The sequence below is a fragment of the Nannospalax galili genome, unplaced genomic scaffold (assembly GCF_000622305.1).
Source record: "Nannospalax galili isolate Female #2095 unplaced genomic scaffold, S.galili_v1.0 scaffold318, whole genome shotgun sequence".
NCBI lineage: Eukaryota > Metazoa > Chordata > Mammalia > Rodentia > Spalacidae > Nannospalax > Nannospalax galili.
This window is the reverse complement of record NW_008341889.1, coordinates 2,309,975-2,327,957: the sequence shown is the minus strand read 5'-3', so window position 1 is coordinate 2,327,957 and position 17,983 is coordinate 2,309,975. Positions and strand designations below refer to the sequence as shown.

Genomic DNA, 17,983 nt, shown 5'->3' with positions numbered 1-17,983 from the left:
CATTTCATATAACAGATCTCAATCAAATTTAGAGCCTCTTCCCCATCCATTCCCCCTACTAGTACCCCCCGACTGTATTTCATGCATTCTGTCATATATGTCAAGTCCCATCCAGTAAAGCTTTTGTACCCAGATGTTCCTCAGTGCAATTTCATTTACTGGAGTCTAGTCAGCCTATAGCTCATCACTCCCTTAAAGAAGATCTACTCTCCCTCACCCAGCAATAATCAGTTGCCAATAGTTCTTCAGCTAAGGTTGGGCCTGTAGCCCATTTCCCTGGTTCTATGCTGGGTTTTTGTCTGATTGAGTTGGCATTGGTATAAGGATTTTTTCCAAATCTCTAGCTGTATGGATTTTCAGATCTTTATTGCTACCCATTGTATCTCTCTTGCATTTCTGCTGCATGATGGTTGTACAATTATATGACCTTGATTTGTTTTCTTTCTTTCTAAAATTGTGTTTTAGTTGTGTGTCCTCAACTTTGTCTTTTGGCTCTTGAGTTATGATGGATATTTGTAAGCTCCCATCCACAAAAGTTTATGTATGGAATTGATAAGCACCTAATTCAAACTAATTCTTTCTTAAAGGGCCAGGAAAATATAATTGAGGAGTATTAAACAGGGGTGGATGTTTGAATAGTCTCTCTGATAATGTATTTGCAAGGTAATGATCGCAAGGTGTTTATAATTTTTTTAAAATTTTTTGTTTATTTATTTTTATTTTTGGTCTTTTTGAGACAGGGTCTCTCTGTAGCCATAGGTGGCCTGGAATTCACCTGTAAACCAGGCTGTCTTCGATCTCATGGAAATATACCTGCCTCTGCCTCCCAAACACTGAGATTAAAAGCATGAGCTCCCACACTCATCGTGATTTTGTTTTTATTTTAATTTTTAAGACAGAGTCTCACTGTGTAGACCAGGTTTGTTTCAAACTCACAATGTCCACCTGCCTCTACCTTCCTAGTATTGGGATTAAAGGCATGTACTACCATGCCTAGTGTTTACAATATTCTTAATTAAAAAAAAATATTTATATGGGTAGGGTACATGCAAGTGTGGAATTCAGAGGACAGCTTACAGGATTTGGTTCTCTACTCCTACTGTGTTGGTTACAGGAATTAAATTAAATTCAGGTCATCATCAGGTTTGACAGCTTGCCTACTGAACTATCTTATCAGTTATGAAGTACACCTTATAATCTTTTATACATCTGGAAGCAAACTGAAGTACATATGAAAGCCCTCATCCCTTTCTGGAAGGTAAAGCAACAAACAAGCAATTGAGATGGAAATAATCTTCCAATATAGGAGGTCTTTAAAAAAAGAGAAATAAGAAAATAAATGACCCAATAAAAAGATGGGTGATAGACTTAAACATAGAGTTCTCAAATGAAGAAGTAAAAATGACTAAGAAGTACCTTAAAAAGTGCTCAACATCCTTAGAAATTAGAGAAATGCAAATAAAAACCACTTTTTGATTCTATCTTAACCCAGTCAGATGGGCAATGATCAAAAGAACAAAAGACTCAAAATGCTGGAGAGGATGTAGAGAAAGAGGAATCCTCATTCACTCCTGATGGGAATGTAAACTCTTGCAACCACCATGGAAAGCAGTGTGGAGAACCCTCAAAAAACTAAAAATGAACCTACCATATGTTCCAGTTATCCCACTCCTTGGCATGTACCCAAAGGATTCATCATACTGTACATCCACGTTTGTTGCTGCTCCCTTCACAATAGCTAAGAATTGGTAACAACCTAACTGTCCCTCAACTGACAAATGGTTAATGGCAATGTGGTGCGCCTACTCACTCAATAGAGTTCTACTCAACAGTAAGAAAAGATGGAATTATGAAATTTCAGCAGGCAAATGATTGGAGCTAGAGAGTGTTATACTAAGTGAAGTAACAATAAACACAGAAAGGCAAACGATGTATGTTCTCCTCATTTGTGGATTGTAGCACCAATCACTTATATGTGAGTATATAGATTCTGATGTAACACCAGAAACCAGGTAAAAGGAGAGGAAACATGGTGGTAAAGGACAAGAAACAACCTGATGTGCTTGAGGGAGGTGGAAAAAGTGGGAGTAATCGGCAGGGAGGAGAGGAGGGAGGGACATGCAAGGGACCATGGTGTGGGGGAGGAAAGGAAGTCAAGAGAGGAAAGATGGCAGGAGTTGGGAGGTATTGGGGGGAGGGTGGGGATAATGGGGGAACTGTGACTAGAGAGGGAGGGAGGTGGAAAGCAGGATGGGAGAAAAAAGATAGGAGATGAGTGAAACTTGGGGAGCTAGAAAACCTAGAAGGAAAAGTGATGCCCTAGAAATCCTATGAGAAATGCACATAGAGTGTTTGAACATTAATGCATAGGTACACCTGGGAGCTGCTTGGCAGGAAACACAGTGCCAGATAGAAGAGACCTCCCTTAGAGTGTCAAGCATATTGTACAACACTCATCAAAGAAGATTCTTTTTATAACAGATAGAAACTACTTCCAAGTTGTGTATCTGGTCAGGTACAGAGAAAGTATGCCTGGGAGATGCCCAGTACTAGGTGACACATCTACAGCCAAATCTCTACAACTAAGACTCATGAAACATATTGGAATCAGGGGTAGAGAGAGGGCTAATGCACCCCTCAACTGTCAGCAGTGAGACTTCCATGTACATCAGAGTGCAATGCACACAGAAGGCCACAACTGGCCAAGTTTTGGAGGATAAGAGACTGTAGAGTGGAGGATGGGACTCCTATATGGAACTTCTCCCACCCATGGCTCAGGGACCATTGTGGAAGAGGAGGTGGGAAAATAGTAGGAGCCAGGGCTGGTTCATTAACATAGGGAGGTGGAGGCTTCTAGGCCACTCGAGGCTTGCTCATGTGAGACTGTGGCTGCAGTGGCATAGAGCACGGGACCAGTGTCAGCTCAATTCAACAAGGGCCCAAAGGGGAAGTAAGGAACAGGTGGTGGGCTCAGCTTTAGATTGAAAACTATTTGAGACTGATTGCTGCTGTATGAGGGAAGAGTATGGCTTACATACAACCACTGGATGGGCTGACTACATGCCCAGGGGACCCATTTACACTGAAGGACATTTGGGTACAAACACCTGAATGAATAGGACTCAGCATGTATGGTAGAGTGCATACAGTTCTGTGGGGGGAGAGTAGGAGTCATCGATGAGGGAGGGCTCTGGATTTGAGTGGGAAATGTATGAAATTTTTGAAGCTCAATAGGAGCAAAGAGAGAAGAATATTTTCCAAGTAATCAAGAAATGGAGGAGTACTCAGCCAGGCAGGTAGATTACTTTGTTTGGAAAATGTCAGGGAGTGTGGATTGTTAAAGACCTTAACACAAGTTTGGCTGATGATATTTCAGAAACAAAGATACAGATCATGCAGGGTGGAATGGTTGGGCACACTCAGGATAATGTGAGAGCTCGAAACCAATAATGTTCTTAAAAAGTATTTTTAACTCATCCTGAAACATCCTGCTTGTAAGTTTAAATCTCCTCTGTGGTAGGTCTCCAGGATATGATTGCCATATCAATACCTTTGAAAACATATAAAGCCGATCTTGATTTTCCAGAAATGTAAAAATGAAATTGGAAGTCTGATGCAATGTTTTAAATTGACTTCAGTTTCTCTGGATGGGCTGTCACATGCATTCAGGAGCTTGAGACCACCATTGGAAAGAAGTACTTGCACAGAAACTTACCATGATTCAAATACTTATTTTTAATCTAGGTTTTCTATTTTGAGTTCTGTTTAGATAAAATTCTACATTAAAAATACATTAATGAGGCCATACAGAGTGAGCATGGATTGGCTACAGAATGTTCCCTGAACATTAGGAGTATAGCCCTGAGCTACTCTTCATTGCTTAGTTATGTTTTGATCTGTGGTGGATGTCATTCTCATTGCCCAGACAAATTTTGATGGATCATTAGGCAATATTCAGCTGATGTAGATTTGTGCAAATGATATCTTTTTATAATAGGAACATATTAATTTGCTTTTTTAAAACATCAAGAATTCTGTTTGTGAAATTGTTACCTGTTACAATGCATGTTTTCAAACACTTGAAGATTTGATTTTGTATATGAAAGTTTGGGAAATTCCAAGCTTAGGTGTGTAATTGAATCTTTGATTATTTATATGTGTTGGCATAAGTATGCATTGGAAAAAATTAGTATCCAGCAGAATGAATCACAATTGTGAGCTACTGTTTATCTCACTTAAACTGCATGAGAGAGAAAGAGAGAACAGTATAGGGAGAAAGGGAAAAAAGAGAGAAAGGAAGAAGAACAGGGTTTAGCTAAAGTAAAAAATTGCAAAATTAAACTGGAGAAATTACTCTCAATCCAGTATGCATGCATGTGTATCTATAATCCATGTGCACATTTTACATGAAGATTGTTTGGAAAATTCATACTCCATGTGGTCTAATAATTTGTCAAAACTCTTGCATTACAACTAATTTAATAACTAAATTTTGCTGAATTCATCATTTGCTAAAAATATTCAGCTAACCATATGATACATCACCAGGTATTTTTAAGAATTAGAAAATATGATATTCAACAGTTTCTTTGGCAACAAGAATGCAATGACTCCACAGGTACGACAGTGTGTTTAAAAGTTGCTTCTCTTCATTGTTATTTATTAATTTTTCCTATTGGAAAGCTATCAGCTTAATTTTTCTTGGAATATCCTACCTAAAACACCCCATCCAGATCTGCCCCAAGCACAGCCCTCTGGAGCATCTTGCAATGATGCAGTTGGGAAAGCATTTTGTCTAAGAGGTTGTTCCTACTGAGAGAAGCCAGATAAAGTAAATTTATTACCTTCTTTCATGAGAACATGTGCCTAATTATACAAAAAAAATATGCTTTGCGCCATTGTAAAAAGCTACAATTCTTGATAACCCAAAGGAATAACCTTTCTGATGCAAAATTTATTTCTCTCAATACTGCTCTCTGTAAACTAGTCATAATATTATCTCATTGGGATTTTATTGTGTCTTATTTCTACAACATTTACTGTTTCTAAAGGTATTTCCATTCTGTATTTCAGGAATATACAATAGATGTTTTCTTTCGACAAAAATGGAAAGATGAACGTTTAAAATTTAAAGGTCCTATGAATATCCTTCGACTTAATAATTTAATGGCTAGCAAAATCTGGACTCCAGATACCTTTTTTCACAATGGGAAAAAGTCGGTTGCTCATAATATGACAATGCCAAACAAGTTGCTGCGCATTCAGGATGATGGGACTCTGCTCTATACAATGAGGTATGTTGTTGGATGTGATGTGCTACAGATGAAACTGAGAATCCGAGGTAATGACCTTGATGGCTTTAACAGTTTATTCCTATAGATTAAGGCCCAGAGATTACATATTTTATAAAATGTTACAGAGGCTTCTATTTAAATATACTGTTTAGAGGTATGCCAAAGTTGGTTGATGATCACCTTTTTTCGGCTCAATTACAACAGATATTTTTAGCTCTATTTAGTACTATTTTTATCCACTTACTTTTATGTGAAATGGCAATAACTGGAAGTTTTCTTTATAACAGATTTTATATGTGATGTCTATCATATTTAGATAGAGAAAAATGCACTCGATGCTCAGGAACTATGTCCATAATTTTTCAACAATTGGTTGAATAATTTATTTTTAGGAGATGCATCAATATTGTTTGTATCTATTTCTAGAAATTTTTATCTATATGTAACATAACATATTCTTTTGCAATCAGGTATTTTTAAGAAAGCCTGTACTGAACTCTTACATTGACCTTGCTCTGTAACTGTTGATGTGATGATGAGGGAAATGATGTTAGAGCTCTAGTATAGATTTAAAAATTTGTCATTTGTCAAATATTAATAGTGATACTAATGGGGAAACATTTGTTTTAAAATACATATAAAATTTCTTTATTTTTAAAACAAATTGCAGAGTGCAAAATGGCTGTTATTTTTAATAACTATTATTTCTTATGTTCAGAACATTTTCCTGCCAGTGTTTTGGAAAGGTCTCCCTAGAAAGAACAGAAATGCATTAAATCTCTATAAGCCTAATATAAAATCCCTGAGAAAGTCCTACCTGTTAATAAATTCTTTTGAAAACAGTGAAAATAATTTATCTTGACTAGAAATTTACCTTAACCAAGAGTGGAATTTTTGACTTTTAGGCTTACAGTTCAAGCTGAATGTCCAATGCATTTGGAGGATTTTCCAATGGATGCTCATTCATGCCCCCTGAAATTTGGCAGCTGTAAGTATAAGATGGACATGTCACTTGCAGTCAGCAGCCCTGTTTGTTCATGTAGTTTCTTCTCATATTATGGAATGCTTAATAACTGACCAATAGTATACAGAAGTACAAGGCATGATTGTCTCAAAGAACAATTGGATGCCCTTTGGTACTCTCTTGTTCTTACTGCTAATAAAGAATTTCAGTGTTCCGGATAATGTATAAAACTGAACCAAGAGCTATTACAGGATTAATACTGTAATTTATTCATGTATTCCTTATTACCAACATTAAAACTTTAAGTTTGTCAACTTGGAGAGGTTTACATAAGATGACTTCAACTGCTTCTTTCCTATCAGACTGTTACAAAAGTCATATAGAGAAATGAAGCCTGTGCAGGCATCCCCATACCACAGAGCTGATAGAAGTGCCTTTTTTCCATAAAACAAATCTAAAGGAGATGAAGCCATTGAATGGTTACATGCCATCATCTTCTATGCACATAGAACATTTCAAAATGCTCTCTGTTCCCCTGGCCATTCACTGGGTAGCTGGGCTATGTTTTGTTTGTCAAGCAGAAGCATTCACACTCTGGAATAATGGAAAGGGAGAAGGCCCGACCATTTTCAAGGCTCGTGGGACACTCCAGGCTGGTTCATGATTAAATGTATCAATCCAGCTAAGCAGCTTGCCCTTTGTGAACATGTCTCTTGTCTAACCTTTGCTGAAACTGTGTTCTTTCTGGCATATCATATTTCTCCATTCTAGGTAGCTTTGAGTTCATTTTTTTCCTCTATTAAATAGAAATGCACATTTTAACTTGTTTAAGAAAATGAATGAAGGGTGTAGCTTCTCATAGACTACAAATTGGAAGAAAGAAACAGAATAATTGCTAATATGAATAAAAAATCCTCTATGGTAATAGTTTTGTGGAGTGAGGGAGTCAAGCTTGTTTGCTCTGTATGTTCTTACAGCAGGTGTCTGTTCTCAATTTTCTTTGGGTCTCCTCTGTGCTTTACCACAAAGCCTTTCTTTACTGTCATGGGAATCATCCTTCAAAACTGGAACTTCTTCAAACACTATTTAAGATAGTCAATCATGTTATAAAACATAAACATGATGTTGAGAAAACCACAGCAGATACAGCGAGAAACTCATTTGCATTACATAAGTGACATTAAAAAGAAACTTGAAAAGCTTTGGCACCAAAAAGAATTTATCCATGATGCAGTAATGATCTGGGAAGGAAACACAACCTCAGTGGTTGAGGTATTGTTATTATGACATAAGTTGTCAATTGCATGATGCCTCAATACTGAAACTGAAATATTTGGAAATATTTGACCTCAAAATAAAAATATTCATAGAGTTCTGTTACAGCAATTTAATATTGCATGCTTCAAATGATAGATTTCCCTATTCTGAATTCATGTGGTCATCACACAGTTTTTGTTCTACATTCTTTTTGAGTAATTATTACTTACATATTTTTGCTTTCTTTCTATCATATTCTGACATATTGCAAAACAGTTTGTGTGTTCTCTTCCTTCTCCTGGTGCACAGCAAGTGCTTGAGGCATCTGTGTTGGCAGTGTGGACAGCAGTGTGAGGTGACAGAACAGCCCTTCACATGCTGGCACAGAAAGTTGGTCAGAGCAACCATGATATTTTCTTGTACTTAATTCTTTCTCAATCTTTTAAGTCCCCATAAACCTTAGAACAATAGAATTTCTGGAACTCTATCTTTGTCCTCAATAAAAGAGGCAACTTTTCTGTATATGTGCAATTTCAAATTCACTCTTTTGTTTTCCTCATATCACTTTATGTCTTTATATTTTTATTGTTTTATTTGAGTTAAAATTTCCTGGATGTAAGTGCTGTGTTATTCTGGGCAGTAGATCCAAAGAATCTGAAAGAAAATACTTTTTAGAATAAAAGCTAATAGTTAAAAAGTAGATTATTAATTAATGAAATATAAATGATTTTTAATAGCTATATGAAGGATACATCATTTTGACATTGTGTTCTTGGGCTTTTGTCAGATTAACATAGTATCATTTAAAAAGTGAGTTTATTTATTGATCTAACAGGAGCAAATTGATAATTTCCTATAAAAATATATCGATCATATATACCTATCTGTATTTTGTAAATCCCTAAAAACATCATTACTTTTATAGACTCATTTCTCTTATTAAGCTTAACAGTAATATGAAGATTCAAAAGTGATATAATTATAATTACTTTTAAAAAGTTAATAAATTGTTACTATTCAAACTATGGAATATTACAAAGCCATTCTGATATAAAATGACATATGCAATGTATGTTTGGCCTAGTGAATTGTGTGACATTTGAAATGCTGTTGTATATAGGACCAGGATATTTGCTGATCTGGGAAGCAAGTCACTTGATGATCTGCAAATGAGTTCCTAAAAAACTACATTACTACTTTTTAATCATTACTACATAACTACATTACTACTTTTTATTTATTTGTTTGTTTATTTGATGTTTGAGAGTGTTTCCCTGCATGTATGTAAGATGTCACACCATGTGCAATGCCTGTGGAGGCCAGAAGAGGGCATTGAATCCTCTGGAACTGGAGTTAAGGATGGTTGTTAGCTGCCCGTAAGTGTTAGAATGTAAACCTGGGTTCTCTGCAAGAGCAGCCAGTGCTCTTAACCACTAAATCATCCCTCTAGTCCACAATAGTATTTTAGACTTCAGATCAGCTAGAATTCATTCATGTGAAAATATATAAAAATTATTTATGAAAATATATACAAAAATGTATATAAAATGCATGTGTATTTACATACGATTTTAGAATCCTATTTCAGAAAAATTGATAATATATTTTACTTGGGGACATCATTGAATCTATGTATAAATATAAGGAGTATTTCACTGATACTGATGTTAATAGCAACATTCAGAAGGCCAAACAACATTGAATATTCCATTAAAAGATCATCCAGCAAATGAAAAACATACTCATAAATATTAACTGTATCATAGCTGATACTTGAATTGATCATACTTGATTAGATGAAGATCAGTAGCAGTACCAGCTCAGGACAATAGTATTAAGTGAAAAATTTATACAGAATAAAGAAATAAGATTTTCACTGTCCTGAAGAACTAAAGGTCAAGATACTGCTGCAGAAAACTCATCTCGGTTTTCCTAAAATTGGGAATGTGACCACGATGCTAAGTTTTGTTCCAGGAGTAGTAGTCCTAAGCGGACATGCAATTGAAGTGCATAGAAGTTCTCTGAAAGTTTGGCAGTGGGGCAGGAAATATCTGACTTTATCTTCCATTGTGGAGAGACACTGTATGCACAGGTCAGCAGGTCCCCAACAGGGCACACAAGCACAAAAGAAATGTCAAAACAGAGAGTGACTAATGACAGATATGTCCATTCCAGAGACAGCTCACTTCGACTAAGTTCTGCATCTTTGGGCAAACACACTGATATTGTATCTCACTTTCTGTCAATCCTTACCTTATCTGGAAAGCTATGCGTGGGTAGTCTATGAAATTTGTGTGTATTAATTATATATAAATGTGTTTTTAAATGCATTTGTAGCCAGGTGTGGTGGCGCATGCCTTTAATCCCAGCAATTGGGAGGCAGAGGCAGGTGGATCACTGTGAATTTGAGGCCAGCCTGGTCTCTATAGTGAGTTTCAGGTCAGCTGGGGCTACAGGAAGACCCTGTCTCAAAAAGACCAGAAAAATGCATTTGTAATATTAGGGTACTATATAGTATTCTGATTTCTTTTGTCTGTCTGCAATTAGTTCTCATTCTAACGAAATGTTTTTACCTAAGATAGCCAGTCATTTCATACTTAACTAAATAAAATTTATGTTCATAAAACAATATATAATTTTGGATTATAATTTTATTTCATAGGTAGTCACTATTTCTAAATAAACTGTGTGACTAAAATCCATTATTTGTTTCTGCAATCTCTTCATCTGCTACCTTAAGTCTAAGGGATACTATAATCATCTTAGGAACCAGTGACTTTCACAGTCTCTGAAGATAAATTTACTACTCCTCTCTCAAAGTGGTTTAAAGGAAAATGTTTTTATGTTCATGATTGGCTCTTCGCTTCTGCTTAAAATATATGTTAAAGTGTAAATTCCAAGGACATAATTTTGAATTAAATATATGATCTTTAAATATTAATTTGTCTATAAATAGTGATTCTATGAACTACAAAACTTTAGCTGTTTCATTCTATATGTTGTTCTCATTCAGATGACAAAACACTTGTTTTCTTATTCCTGACAGATGCATATACCACCTCAGAAGTCACTTATATTTGGACTTACAATGCATCTGATTCAGTGCAGGTTGCTCCTGATGGATCTCGGTTAAATCAATATGATTTACTGGGCCAGTCAATTGGGAAGGAGACAATTAAATCGAGTACAGGTTAGTAAAAAATTTTAAATAAAGCTAGTGTTGAAGAAAATTAATAGGTTAAAATCACTGAAAACGTATCAGATAATAAAAACATTTTGAGCTCTACATACTAGCAGCATAGACTGCTTGGGAGTTCTTGAGACTTCCCCCTTGCTAAATCCGTGCCTGGATTATAACAAGATTCCAAGGAGATTCATATGTGCATGAATGTTTCAGAGATGATGGCCTAAAATGTACTACGTATTCAAAAGTGTTTGTCTTCTGAGATCAGTCAATTTTAGCATTTGTCTTTAAGCTAGTGATAGCATCTCCCTCATTTTCTCTTCAGTTCTGGACAATTTATAATTATTCAGCTCTTGAATTCTGGGTAATTACTATTGGTCTGCACAGAAAGCTCCTCTCTGAGAGATGCCCTCAGTGAAGAAAAGGCAGCTGTGTGAACTAACTATCTTACATCTGGCCATAATTAAAACCCTGGGATAAGAAAGGAAGACAGGTACGAGGATCAGACAGAACTCACTGAAGCAAATTAGAGCTGGAGCACCACAGAGAGAAAGTCAGGATTAGTGATGGGGTTAAAAGTGGAAGATCTGGGTCAGAAGAGCAGTTTTAGAGATAAGACCAGATATCAGTGCTTTGCAGAGGCAGCAAGGACGGAGCTAGATCAATCACTCTAGCACTGTGAAGGTAGTACCAGTGGACATGAGGGACCTAAGCAAATAGAATAAACCACTGGCAGCCTTTAGAATCCTGCTGGGGAGTGGGCATGACCTGACGAGAAAAGTGAACACCATATCACAGGATGTGGCAGTGCAAGGTTGCTAATACTGTAGACATTCTCTTTTAAGTACTCTTCAGATCTAATGGGGCATTTCTACTCCCAATAGTTCTCATGTAATGCGTGTGATCATCTTTTTTTATTTTTTTTAATATATCAGGGAAGATTCTTTTCCTAATCCCTTCCATTTCCAAAAGGTTCCGCCTCTGGATGAGTACAGTTCCTTAAGCTTCTTAAATGTTTCTTCCAGGTGAATATACTGTAATGACAGCTCATTTCCACTTGAAAAGGAAAATTGGGTATTTTGTGATTCAGACCTATCTGCCTTGCATCATGACTGTCATTCTCTCCCAAGTGTCATTCTGGCTCAACAGAGAATCTGTGCCTGCAAGAACTGTGTTTGGTGAGTGAACCCTGGCAGTAGAACACATCGTGTTTCCAAGTGTGCTTTCCAGAGTTTTTCTTCCTCTTGCCACATCAGTGCTTTGTGATATGTGGCACAGGCAGTGTTGATTCTGCTTTATAGATGGGTAAAGTGAGGCAGTGAAACAGGGTATCTGAGTGTGGTGGCACGCTCCCTTGGTCCCAGTACCATGGAGGCAGAGGCAGGCAGGTTTTTGTGCGATTGAGGCCAACCTGGTCTACTTAGTGAGTTCCAGGTCAGCTGGGGCTAAGGGTCACCCAATCTCAAAACAAACAAACAACAACAACAAGAAAACAAAACAAAACAAAACAAAAAAACAAACAAAACACCATGCAGGGGTGTTTTCAAAATTAAAGTCTGGAATAACAGATTTCTAGGCTTTCTACTTTTACTCTGGGTTTGTTTGGAAATTAAGAAATAAAATATTTGTATCTTAAAAGTCATTTACTTCATTAGTTACTTGCTATCATGATATCACATATTTTCACTATAGGCTAGCCTCAAATTCATGGTCTTCCTGCCTTAGTGGCTCTAGTGCCGAAATTACAGGAATTCACCACTGTGCCCACTTAGAATTCATGTTCTTGATTATAACACTGCTGAAGAATTTGGTGACATATTTAAGCATATGATAAGCTGAGCATATTCTATAACAAAGTAGTTCACCTTTGTGTGCAGTTCTCTCATTTAAGAAAGTGTTGTGAAGAATTTGCATTATCACAGCAGGAATTAGAGAGGCAAGCACACATGAGACAGTCTTTTGGTGGCTGTGGCTAGTACAGCTGATAGAAGCAGAGTAGTGTAGCCGAAAGGATAATGGCAATGTGAGATAAAGCCATGGTAGAAGAGGCCTGTGCATGTCGGTATAGAAAACAGCCAAGTTATTCCCTTAAGGAGAACCAAAGGAACAAGATGCTGACTTCATATCTGAGCTATGTCTTAAAAATTTAGTAGTAGTGTTCCAAACAGATGGGTTAGGCAAAAGCCAGTGATGCTAAGGAGTAAAAGAACATGATGTGTTCTGTAATAATTGTTTCCATGACAATGGAGATACAGAGATAGAGTTCAAGGTCTTGATGAAGATAACTTGTACTTCATTTTAATAGAATGCACCTTGATAGCACAAAGAGACCAGTATAGTATAGTGATCCATACTATGTGTCAAATTCTCAGAACAATGCCTGTTATTTAATAAATGCTATGTACTTTTTTTATTTTAATTACTTTATTGAGTACTATTGCGACATATAAATGTATACATAGTTAAGATGTACAACACAATGAATACAGCAGTAAGCATATACTTATGAAACTGTCGTGACTGTTAAGGCCATAGAATTGTTCATCACCTTCCAGTTTCCTCTCATTTGCTTTCTCATTATTAGTGTCTGTGTGGGGGAAGAATTAACATAACTTCTACTCCCCTGGAAAATTTTAAGAATGACATGAAATATTATTATTGGCTATATGCATTATGCTCTGTAATTGATTTCCAAAACTTATTCATCTTCCTGATGTAAGTTATTTTTCTCATGATTAATATGATTCTCTTTGTACTCTAGAAATATCTGGCACCTTCTATAGAAGGTGAAATATAAGAAATAACCGGGATCATTGTACAAAGTCAGGAACCTATTGAAATCGTCCAATGAGATAAAATTATGTTGTTCCTAAACAAGAGTTAGGCAACAAGGAAAAGCTTGAAAGGGTGTTTGGGAGAGCGGAGTCAGAGGTTGGGTGAAGTGAACATCCAGAGAAAATATAGAAAAAGCATTTTAGAGTAATGTTTGTGTTAATGTTTTGTCAACCCCTTAAAGTAAATAATGTTGCCAGTAGCAAAATCAAAGGGAACAGAATAGAAAAGCTAGAAAGTGAATGTAAGCTAGAAAGTGAATGTAGTTTGGGTTATATGGTCCTAGATTTTGAATATCAGTTTGTAGTCCAGCAGAGCAAGAGAAATAAATATCTCTTTTAAGTTTGCTTTTATTGAATTTTTCTGTATTTCATACAGAAAATCTCAATCAATCTTAATCCTCTTCATACCCCCGTCCCCACCAACACCCTCCCAGAGCCCCTCCCACTGGAGCCTATATAGTCTGTTGTCCCTGATAAGGCCCACTGTGTCAATTCAGTGTCCCCAGATGTTCCCCAGTCCAAGTCTATCCACTGACGTCTAATCAGCCTATATAGAGTCCCTTGTTTTAGGAAGATCAGCTCTTCTTCACCTAGCAGCAATCAGTTGCCAATATTTCTTCAGACAATATTGGGGTGTGCTGTTCATTTTTCCAGTTCCATGCTGGGATTTTGTCTGCCTGAGTTTGCACGGGACTTGTGTATGCTGATACCATTGCCATAGAATCATATGGACAGGTTCCCAGGCACTTGTAGGACTTGGTTTCCATATGGTCCTGCACTTCCTCCCTGGCTGTTACACACTTTCTAGCCCCTTTTCTGTGATGGTCCCTGAGCCTTAGCTGGGGGAAGTTTAATAAAGGGGTCCTGTCCAAGGACCAGGATTCAGCAGACTCTACCTCTAAACTTTGGCTATCTCTGACATTTTATGTTCCTGGCCTTCCACTGCATGAGGAGGCTTCATTAATGAGAACTGAGAGATTCATTAGTCTCCTCCTTTGTACCCCTGTGCTATGCTCCATGAGCCTTAGGTATAGAGGTTCATTGTAGATATGTCACATAGGCATGGGCACTTCATAGACAATGTTCATTGTGACCAGTTGTGGTACTTGGTAATAGTCTCCGACTGGTGCAAAATGAGCTTCTTTGATGAGTGGTGACTGGGATATTAGTCTGAAAATACAAGGATGCATATTTTGCACTTAGTAAGAAATCACATTAGTCTAGGGATGTGATGATCTTGGAGAGAAAATTATAATTAGAGAAAACTGAGATCTATGATCATTCCAACCATACGTATTTGGTTATGTTAACACTACCACACTTGAGTTTCCTTCCACTGAGTGGGCTTTTAGTCGAATTAGGGAGCTGTTGATTGCCCCCAAGATAAAAGCGCCACTACTGCGCCAGTGTCCTATGTCGTGCTGACCATTGATGTGGTTATTTTTTGTTGAAGCTGGTGTTGGACCATCGATTGGTGTTTTTCCTTGGCAACTTCACAGCGCTCTCCAAAGCTATAAGAGCTAGTCTTCAGGGGATGTGGTTGCACATCAATTACAACGCTATTACTCCAAATCCTGTGTCTGAAGTATGTTCTGTCTTCAGCAGTAGGGTCTTACCTTAAAGATCTGGGAGGCCATCAAGGGCTATGGCAAAAGCCTGAATAATTTTGGGAATCTCTTGGACCTCCTTGGTTAACAACTCAATGGAAGGTTTCTCCTGTCTGGCACTGTTTCTTATTATGTAGCCTTTAGATATACATATGGACTCATGTAAAGGTAATGTATGTGTAATTTGTCATTAGGTTGTTGGACTAATAGGATTCCCTCTGTTTTTTTTTTTTTAAACCAGCTAGACATTATGTATGTCTCTCCTTTCTCTCACTGCCTAGCCCTTCTGCCATGGTTTCCCCATTTAAAGTGTCCACATTTTCCCCATTTCTCCCTTGATGATAAATATCTTTAACATATATGAATTAAAAGGTCCATTGATAACATGTGAATAACTAGCTACCAAGTAGCAGAGCTTATGGATCTAGAATTTATATCCTAGATAAATTAGAATGGTGAATGTGGGTTCAGAGAACAGAATCCTTAAAATTTTACAATGGTAGGATTTAGAAGATTTTCAAAAAAAAAGTTGGAATGATCAGAAAATTAAGAAGTAAATTTCAATATGACATAAATGTGTATAGGCTGAGAGCTAATCGTGTACTCATCCACTGAGCTACAGACTCAGCCAGAACAGTGGACCATTTTTCAGATTTTATGGGAGAGTTATAGACAGAAATAAACACAACATACATTATGAAAAGATAGTGATGAGAGGAGTAGGCTGAGAAGTTATTGGGCATAAACCTATGTATAAAAATATAATATGTTTGCATGACATGGGTATACTTACCTACAAGCAGGCAATACGCACAGACCCATAAAATAAAATAAAAATAATAAAAACATTTTTAAAGTATAATATGTTGAAGAAGAAATTTAAATCAGAATTTGTCTAAAAAATCAAACCTGAAATGGCTAGTATTTGGTATTATTATAATTTCAACCATGTTTTCCTTGTATTAACATTCAGTGGTATGATTAATTCATTTATTTCCTTATAGAACCATTGAAATAGTTTGCATGGTGCTATATAAGCTGGTTATTTTCCAAATACATATCTTCTTGTTCAATATTTTGTGCTTAGTGCATAAAAAATTAGAGTAAATACGATCTAGTAATTATTTGATATTTTCACTCATTATGCAATAAAGGGTTCAAAAACATTTTACTTCCAACTTTCTCTTCAGATACCTCATAAATGTTTAGTAAATGACACTAATCAGATATCATTACAGTTAGTTGGCTTGGACATATCTCTCATCATCTGGAGGTCTAATATACAGTTATTGACATAGAAATTGGAATATTTTAAGTGCAACAGATATATGATGAAGGTAAAAGAAATAAATGATTAGTGGGATAGTTACATGATCCAAAGCAATGGAAAATTCCTCAATATTAACTTCATTTCAGAAATGAAGTTAGAATAAGAATACGTTCAACACTAAGCATCAACAATTACCATGAATACAACAAAGTGAAACAAAGCCAATAAACTATTCATGTATAAAACTATAAAGACTATCAATAAATGGATAGTATATTAAAATTATGAACAAAACATTTTAGAAATGAGAACAAATAGCATTACCGAAGGGATGGGCATAGCTACAGAAAACTCTGTGAAAGCTCCGATTCATAAAGCACTCACTGGAAAGGTCAGGAAAACAAAGGAAATCACAACCCAACAGGAACAGTTATGTACTCTTCTCAAGCATACTGAAGCAATGTCCAGAAGAGATGGTATTATGGGCTACAAGCATTCTCAATAAATATAAGGTAGCTGAAATCTTCCCAATCTCTTCTTCAAACACATTACAATGACACTGGTAATCTATAACAATGAAAACTAGAAATGTATGGAAATGAAACAAAACACCTCAAAACAAGGTAGCCAAGTAGGAAACCACTTAGGAAATCAAATGGTGCTTTGTGTTATGTATATACAGTGAAAGCAGTGCTCCAAGGAAAATCCATAGTACTTAATGTCTACATTAATTAAGAAGGACAATCTCACATAATGAAAATACAGATACTATGGGAAATTATATTCTCAATATTCAAAGGGCAGAAATAAGCAAACCTCGTCAGAACTGATACATGCCACATTGTGGATGAACCTTGAGAACGTTTTGCTAAATGTTCAAAGTCAGGCAAATAGTCACATATTCTTTTCATATGAATAAGAAAAAGGAAATCCATTGAGTGGAAAGTGACTTCGAGTTTGCCTTTGGACAGGAGCAGGGGAAAAGGGAGTGACAGCTTAATGGGGCAAAGGTACTGAAAGTTTTGAGATAAAAGGGATGGTGGTATCAGAATATTGTGAATGAATCAACACTATGGAACTGTACACTTTAAAACAGTTGCACATATATTATGCATATCATCCGTAAAAAAAGTGAAGAATCATTTTTGAGCAAAACAACACTGATTTGAACATCAGCTGTTTGCAAGAATTCATATTTAGATGTATCTTCTGAAATATGTGTTTCAAGCTTTGAAAATTATTGAATTAAAAACAAGATAAAAATGATGTTGCTCCGGGCATGGTGGCACACACCTTTAATCCCAGCACTCAGGAGGCAAAGACTGGCAGATCTCTGTGAGTTCAAGGCCAGCCTGGTCTACATAGTGAGTTCCAGGACAGCTGGAGCTACAGGGAGACCCTGTCTCAAAAAGACCAAGAAAAAAAAATGATGTTGCCAGAAATAATAAAAGTGTTCATACAAATGGCTTGAAAATTAAGGCTGCGTGACTTTCAAAGAACAAATATTTTTAGGGATTACTAACTATATGATAATGAAGAGAAAGTCAAGTTGGGGGTAGAAAAAATACCCAGA

At 36.5% G+C, this 17,983-nt stretch overlaps 1 protein-coding gene across 1 annotated transcript in view; it reads left to right on the top strand.

Annotated features, from left to right (window-relative positions):
* The window catches only part of Gabra2 (gamma-aminobutyric acid type A receptor alpha2 subunit), a gene marked incomplete at its 5' end in the record, with an annotated part of 135,404 nt that overhangs the window by 64,077 nt on the left and 53,344 nt on the right, over positions 1–17,983 (top strand). Inside the window, 4 exon segments of the mRNA XM_008837691.1 lie at positions 5,074–5,294; positions 6,200–6,282; positions 10,562–10,705; positions 11,725–11,877. Coding sequence (XP_008835913.1) covers positions 5,074–5,294; positions 6,200–6,282; positions 10,562–10,705; positions 11,725–11,877 — 601 coding nt within the window.